The sequence below is a fragment of the Gastrolobium bilobum genome, unplaced genomic scaffold (assembly GCF_033153095.1).
Source record: "Gastrolobium bilobum isolate Gb01-03AN ecotype WA unplaced genomic scaffold, APGP_CSIRO_Gbil_v1 utg609, whole genome shotgun sequence".
Classification (NCBI taxonomy): Eukaryota; Viridiplantae; Streptophyta; class Magnoliopsida; order Fabales; family Fabaceae; genus Gastrolobium; species Gastrolobium bilobum.
Window position 1 is genome coordinate 224065 of NW_026899102.1, and position 8690 is coordinate 232754.

Here is an 8690-nt window from a genome sequence, read left to right on the forward strand (position 1 = left end):
GACAGCAAAGAAGCTGAAGTAGTTGCAGACAGCCTCTGTAAAGACTAAAGAGCATTCAATTCTTTCAACAATCAATAACTATGCCCTTTACTAAAAGCTCTCCGAACAGAGTTGTGCTAAATAAGGCTATGTTTGATTACTCTTTTTAAAAATAGTTTTTTAATTTTTAAAACAAAAAAATAAAAAATAAAAAATCGTAAGGCTTGGTTAGTAAAAAAAGTTTTAAAAACTGTAACGATTTTTTTGTTTTTAGAATCAAATTTAAAAAATATGTTTGAGTTCTTCTTATTTTCTGTTTTGGTTTTTAACTTTCAAAAACAAAAAACATAAAAACAACTGTTTCCGTAATTATTCTACAAAACAGTTTTAAGAACAAAAAATCAAAACACAATCAAACATACTCTGAATCTTTCTAAATAAGCATCTTACTTCCCTTGCAATCGAATTAAAGGTTACAGAAAGCAATTAGAAGATTATGAAAGTTTGACATTTGAATATACTTTGTTCTTTTTATTTAGATAAGATTGTGTGTCATTTTAAAGGATGTAAAGTTGTATCATTTTAAGTGATAAAAAAAAATAGATAAAAGAGAAAAGAGAATGGACAAAAAAATAAAGATATGGCTCTCGCTTCTTTGTAAGAGTGAAAAAATATAAATGGTATCATTTAAAAGATAAATACTTTCTCCTTTTATTTATACTCCCAATTCACAAAAAGCAAAGCCTCTTTTCTAACAACTAAAGCATAACAGAAAAAAGATAAAAGGAAAAAATGAAGAGCAGCTAACAGGCCCACGTGTAGAAAGAGAAAGTCCACACCATACTTAAATAACATAATAAATACATTCTGATAAAGCATTTCAGATTACATGAGCAGCACAATACAAAAAGATAGCTTTATGGCATTAACAAATCTAATTCTAAATCCTAATTAATATGTAAGTCAGAAAGAGATACCTTTTTCAGTTACATACAAATACAAACACAGTATGATAAAAAGGGCAACTTATAGTTTTATGTATAAGAAAAATTAAAAAGAAAAACCCAAAAAAGTTAATTTCATGGGAGAAAAAAGAAAAAAAGGTAGTAGTAAATAATCATATAACGTGTGGCTAGTTAAAAATTAACACTAATGAGAGGTTAAGATGCTTTTCTTGGTGAAGAGGTTGCGCAGATTAAAAAGATTACCCCCACTTCCTCCGTCATTACAGTCACCACCGTTGCCTCCACCGTTATTGCCACGGACGCCGCCGTCGGTGGTGGCGGCGCCACTCAAACTAATGGCACTGTTTTCGTCGCTTCTGCAGCTCAAGGGGTGTCTATAACTAATACACGTGGGCACGTTCAGATTCAAAACCCTGGCTTTTGAACTGCCACTTCCTCCGGCGGCCACTTTGCTCCGGCGAATTGTGGGGTTTTCTCTCTTCGACCCTTTTTTGTCAGCGTTCAGAATCTGAGGCTGTGAATTCTTGGAACCTCCATGGCGAACCTGCCAGACCGGGCTGCTCCGACCCACATGGACCCCTGCCCGACCCGGGCTACTGGGCCATTTCCTGGACTTGGACTCTCCGGCAGAGTTGCTCCGGGAACACGGCGCGCTGTTAACCTTTCGGGTCGCCGGAGCTCCGGGAAATAATCTGGGTCGGGTGCCCGTATTCCCGGCGGACCTACTCCGCGAGAAAGGCCATATATTGATGTTCAACTCTGCAGAACTTGAACCGCTTGTGTTTTTTCTCTCTTTCTTCTTCCCTTTCTCTTTTCCTTCAGGGTTGTTGTTGGGCTTTTTCTTCTCACTTTTTCTGAAAAGGTCTTTCCACCGCTTCGAGGAGGAGAACGTGGAGGAAGAGGAGTCGGTTATGGCGGGTGACGATTCGGGACCCGAATCGCGTTCCGGGTCCGGGTCATGAACCGGTGGTTCTGAGTTGGGGGTTTCGGGTGGTGGGTCGGATTTGTTTGTGGCGGGGAGAAGGTGGAGGGGTAGGAGGACGCCGTCGACGAAGAGTTCATCGGCGGAGAGGAGGTTTGGTTGTGGGAAAGACGGGTTACGGAGCATCCAAAACTCGAATTCGGGTGAATTGCAATTGCTTGCTCTTGGTGACAGAGTTTGGGGCTCTTGGTTGAGGCTTTTGTTGTCCATGGAGATTGCTGAGAGAAGGGGGAAAAAAGTGGTGATTTTTATGGCGTTTTGCAGAGGTGGGTGGGTGAGTGAGAGGTGTGAGAAGTTTCTTTGTGGAGAGAAAATGACCCTACAAAAGCATTTAAGAAACAAGAATGAATAAAAGCAGAGAAAGAAAAGCATAGCATAGATTTTGAGGGAGGAGGTTGGGGTCCATTATGCTCCTTGGAGATTGAAGGAGAGCATGTGCCATACAAATTGGTATTTGGCAAAAAGATAATTCGTGGGGTTTATTAGGAAAAGAGGTAATTGATTATATGTTTATATAGATAATCAGCTCGTTATTTAGCTTTATATGTGGCTTTGTTCACCGATCACCGAGAAAAACAAAAGATAATGGTGGATATATGTGTGGGGTGCACATGCTCATCTGCTTGTAATGAATAATTAGTCTTAAGTTCTGTACGAAAATGTAATAGTATAGTACTATTATGTACATGCAATGAAATATAAAAAGCTTTTATAAAGAATTTGAATGGCATACGTCAGACACTTAAATAATTAATATCTGTAGGAAAGTTAGTACTTTTAACGCAGTATATCATGGAGTTTATACATGACTATATATACAAAATTGGTTCAATATATTTCGTGTTATAAGAGATAAAATTATTTTAAAGAAACATCAAACTCATTCGAAATAGTGAATAAAATATACAGTTCTTCATGGAACCATGGTATTATGACGCTGACCTTCACGAAGACATTAATGGCTTCCTCAACATTCCCATCTGCTTAGGCCGTCATTTCAATAACATTAATTCGGAGTGAACGAACCACAAAGGTTGACACATTGTTGTTTAAGAGACTAGTGTGCTTTGAGCACTAATTCAGAGCTATAGTTGAGAATAAATTACAAGTGATTAAATTCATTCTTAATTTATGAGAAAATTATTAGTGAACTCTTTCCGTTCAGTACAGTTTATATAGTATGATTTTGTGGGGTTGATAAAATCTTTTGCTACGGTTGTAAAGACTTATAATTAAATCTCAATTTGATGAAGAAGGAAGGAGTTAAGACATGGTTTAAAAAGAGAATTAGAAAAAACAAATTGAATTATCTCCATTATGTAATTTGCACCGATAGATGTTTAAAAAATCAAGTTGTAAAATGCAGTTGGCTTTTTTTTTATTCATTGTATGAAATCTATCCTTCTTTTATTCAATGCACGATTTGGACATAGAATTTTAAGTTAGATAAATTAGGATTCAATGATTTGAAATAGGTTGTCACTTGATGTTCTCCACAGTTGTGGATTTTTATTTTTTATTTTTTAAAAGAACTCAAGTTTTGTTATTAGAGAAACGTATAAAACTAGGAATTTATGGATATTTTTTATTGTGTTCTGATTTTTTCTTTCTCTTAAAACTGTTTTCTATAATAGTTAATAAAATAAGTATTTTTTATTTTTTATTTTATTTTAAAAATTAAAACATAAAACAAAAATAACTCAGATATATTCTCTAAATTTGATTATAAAAACAAAAAAATAGTTATAATTTTTATTTATTTTTTTACAAAATAAGTCCTGTTAAACGAGTTTTTTTGTTTCGAAAATCAAAAACTGTTTTTCAAATAAATTTCAAACATGTTCTGTATAGTCTGTTCTTAGACATCTCATGTATAAAATGCATTTGAATGTGTGTCTGACAGCTTATAGAAAAAGAAGAGATTATTCCAAAAAAATTTAACTTTTTTTGGTGAAAAAGATTATTCCTAAAGCTTGATTGCTAAAGAGAGATCCTTCCTCAATTTTTTCATACAAAAGGTAAGGAATTATAAATTAGTTTTAAGGGGTAGGATCAAATTATACTTTTTTTTTTTAAATTTAGTAAATGGATCAAATTATACTTTTCATTAACGGGGATGAATTTAGAGAAGTGAGATTACTTTGCACTATGCAATTACCTGAACATGAGTATTTTAACAGAAACTCGTTTTGAAATGAGACCATGTGGCCGCAATCTCCAATCTGTGATTAATGAGATATAGTGCGTACAAATTTCAAATGTCCTTTATATATTATTTATAACAATTTAAATACAATTTAATAACTTGTATATATATACCATTTCAAACCTCCTGCAATATCAAATATATTTGTTCCGTTACCTATGTACCATGAAATATATAATGACAGGAATATGAATATTTTTTTCTTTGGTACAAGGAATATGAATATTTTGTTTGTTGCATTTTGGCATATGTAATTAATGTATTTTGCAACAAAATAGAGGACGGAAGGAATTGATACACACAATGAATTGCAAGCTTCATTATGCGTAAACATGTTAGAAAAACACAATACCATGGATCCATATCATGGTACGATGGAAAATTGGAAATGAGACCAACGAATTTGTGAGTGTTGACTTTCACCTCTATTATTACAAATGAACATGATGCTCTGCTCAAAAGCTTCATTTCCACTTTCAATCTTAATCACATGCTATCGAGCTTTTTTGGCTTGATGTTCTTTTTAAGTCCGTCGTCAGTATCTTTTCAAAAATGTCTTAATCACATTTTAATCATTAACAACTAGCAAATTAATTCCCGTTCCCCAAACGAGAAAATTTTTAAACTTGTAGTTCAATATTTCTAACTTGAAGTTATTCAAATATCGTTAGAGATTTTGAATTCAAGTATTTTTCATTTGGGTTTTGATTCACAATATTAAATAGAATATGAGGTAGGATTTTAATACTACAATTTTTTTTTACTACCACTCTAATCACTATTGGATTCAAAAAATATTTTTCTTTTCTCTATCTTCATACAACTTTTCCTTTAATCCAATGATAATTAGAATGATAATTGAATGATTGTGTAAAAATTAGTAATATAAATATCCTACCTTATAAAATATATTGCTTATGAGGTTTCTTTATCAACTTTTTTTTCTCTCTTTTTAGAATATTGCTACTCTTCAATAATAAATTATTAATATTTATTAATATATTCACTTATTTAAATTATAAATTGAGCTACAAATATAAATATAAAACAGCTAATTATTGAGAATAGTGATAGCTTAACGAAAATAGAGAGTAACCAAGTAATCTTCATTAACCCAAACATACGATTTAAATTCAATAACCATTTAACCAAAAAAAAAAAAAAAAAATCAATAACCAAAATGCAAGTGATAGAAAAATGATTTTGGACTCGCATATTGTTTTACACTTGAGTCTGATTATGTTTAACACCAGGTATGTGTACGATATCTTACTTTTTAGTAGTGCCAGATTAATTTCAAATCAACGTTCTTAAATTACAGGACATTAAAAGACATTGATCTAAATTTGATTTGATGATAAAAAATAATAATCATAATAGATTGTAATTTGTGTTTTTACCTGAACTTAATTAATTGATCTATTCCTGTCAGCCAATTGGTTGGCCCTATGGTCCAATTTCAATAAGATGAACTCATACTTGAAGGTCTACCGAGGGTATCGCCCAAGAAGACAAACAACACCTTCCAAGGAATACTCTCCTCTTCTTTCATGCACAAATAACCATTGTACATTGTCAATAGCTGCAATGCGTCTTGTCTTAGCAAGACTAGGCTATAATGGTATGATTTGTCTCCTCTTTTCTTATTTTCAAGAATACTCTCCTCCTCTTCCATGCACAAACAACCATTGTACATTGACAATAGGTGCAATGCGTCTTGTCTTATTTTCTCTCCACGCTGAAGATCAAACCTTACCCTATAAATACCCCCCTTACTAAGGGATCACCAATATTCTATAACTATAAGTTGTTACTATGTTCACATGAAGAGCCACTATAGACACTAAATACCGCTCACAGTCAGTATATATCACTTGAGAAATTCCTTAAAAGCCTTGGTTTATGCCATTACTATTAAAGGATATCCCTAAATAAATATACTACACCCCTTGCAGGATACATACTCAATTCTCTTGAGCACTGGATAGTTCATGATCTATTTTTATTTTCTCCATGTCAAGACATGAGAATAAAATTGATGAAAAGATTTAAAATTTAGAAAATCACATAATTATTCATTTGACAACCTTGCACTGTAAGCTCTGCAGTTCGGCATGAGAGGGTGGAAAAACGTTATAATGAATAATACGTCAGAATCGGACGATTTTTACCGTTGTGAATTGTGATGTAATGCCGCAAAAAGTAAGAAGAGTCCAAAGATAAATGGGCTACTAGCTGAAGCCCATTCTAACAGCAACCGGTAGGACCCGGTTAATTGACGAACTGGGTGTGGGCCCCATCAAAAGGACACGACGTACAAGTGGCTTAAGGGCAGTGTGGCCTGTGGGGGGGACCTAAAGTGGGAATCCACAGTGGCTTGAAAACTTGAAAATTGAAAACCAGAACGGAGCAGAGGGTGTTAATGGTGTTTGTTTGGAGGCATAATGATAGAGCCATGTGGGGGCAAAAGTAACATTATTTCAACAATGAATATGGTCCCACTTCAAACATAGCCTTTCTTCATTTTTTTATTTTTTTTTATTTTTGGTGATCAGCATTTTACTTGTCTCTGTAGCTGAGAAGTGAGAATTGAGATTATTAGCTAACATTGTTAGCTATATAGTAAGATGGAGATAAGGAGTCTAATACTCTCATTCACTGCTATATACAATTACTATTTTTTTTAGTAATTTGATGAAAATTTTGTTTAAATTTAATAAGCATTTTACAATTATAACCAATGTTTGAAGTATCAATTTATTTTATCAAGTCAGTGTCACAAAATTACTTATTGTTATAATTTTTAATGTCATGTGCAAAATCTATATAAATTTTAATAAAAGATTAACAAACATTATATTTTTATACTAAAAAAGACTGTAACTTTTTTTTTAAAATGTATTAAAATGAAAAAAGGTAGCATTTTAACGAATATGTTATAAATTAAAATCTTTTGAATAGTGTAACGATAAATGATATATTGATTTTTGTTTTTTGTTTTGATGGGATGTATCAGTTTCTCCGCGGCCAGTAATCTTGTGTGAGTGCTCCGTTTGTGATGTTAAGATACTTGGCTATTTGTTTCATATGATGGAGACATTCTTACTTATTTTAAAAATATTTTATCAATTCATTAAAATTATAATATATGATTTTGTATAATTTATGGGATTTATAATTCTTATACAACATAAAAAGAGAATTTTTATAGCACACACATATTTATGGGCCCCACTGGAAAAAAAAATTATAAATATTAACACTTAAAACGATGTAAATATAACATGAGAAGACTTCTGACATTATATAAGAAATATATACCCCCTAATTTATACATGTTGTTATAACAAAATTCACAAAATTGCCGGGAGTAAGAGCCTTGCAACTGAAACCATGGGATCTGCGTTCTTTGTCTTTTGTTCTATCTGGAAAATTTTGTTTCTATCCTAGTTTCTTTTGGGTTATACTCCTCCATTCAGGTTTAGTATATACTTCTGCACCACTACCTCAAAGTTAAGTTTGAACTTTTTTTATCCTAGCAAGACTTAGGAAACTGCTATCGAGATCTCTCGAATCTGTAACATTGATTTAAGTACATTAAATATGTATAATTTTTAGTAAAATCTAAATTAGGTGATAGTTTGACAATATTTTGAATGATCTTATTTAAAAAAACGAAAAAATTATAATTTTAAAGAAAAAATTATAATTTTAAAGAAAAAATTATAATTTTAAAGAAAAAATTATATTTTATAACACATCATCTAATTACAATGTTGCTTTCTATACTTAGAAATTCTAAATTTGTGAACTAAATTATGTTAAATCTCAGTGCTTCTTCCGTTTGGTGCAAACATTATATAAAATCATAGTAATCTTGATTACGCGTACTGATCAAGACATGCAAAAAGACAAAAGGTATTGGAATTTAGTTCCTGATACAAAGTAAACACGATCTTGCGGAATTTTTTTTTCGTAAAAATATAAAAACTGAAGAATATAAATAAGAATGAAAAATTAAACACGTTGAATTCTTAATTTCAGGGCAGCCTGTCTGTCACCAACACCTTAAAGATAATTATTGTAGGTTCTGGTTTACCAATAAGTGGGTTCAGTGCCTGAATCTTTAATTAATTTAGATGTATTTCATATGCAATCATATGGAGCTGAAGTTCTAATCACTTTCCTTTGTCTCCCTCCCTCCTCTCAATTAGGTACTTAGAAAGTAAAAAGAGACCAAGGGTCTTCAAGAATTGATCACTTATTTCCACGGATCTCGCAAGTGATTAGGATAATCCTAAACCTTTGAGTGAGTTGTAAAGGTATTACGGTAGCTAATTATGATAATCTGATGCCTAAACTTTAGGCTCCCTAGTTGTTGAACTAAAATTCACAAATAATCTCATGGTGTGTTTCCAAGAAGTTTCAGTCATATAAAACTCCCCCCACCTCACTCCGGCTAGATTTTGCCTCTTATGTAGTATTAAGGGTCTCAAAACGGGTCGATATGACACGATATAACACGACACAAATTTGACACGACATGAATACACGTAAT

The 8690-nt window shown here is 32.3% G+C and overlaps 1 protein-coding gene across 1 annotated transcript; it reads right to left on the reverse strand.

The window, feature by feature from the left end:
* Positions 1-748: 748 nt before the first annotated feature.
* On the reverse strand, positions 749-2492 carry LOC133287261 (uncharacterized). The gene has a single exon (XM_061484830.1). It carries the CDS (start codon positions 2296-2298, stop codon positions 1129-1131), a length of 1170 nt encoding a protein of 389 aa, XP_061340814.1. The 5' UTR covers positions 2299-2492; the 3' UTR covers positions 749-1128.
* Positions 2493-8690: the final 6198 nt, after the last annotated feature.

What these genes read in the sequence shown, in the direction of transcription:
- LOC133287261 (XM_061484830.1), bottom strand. Translation starts at nt 2,298, where the DNA reads ATGCTTTTCTTTCTCTGCTTTTATTCATTCTTGTTTCTTAAATGCTTT.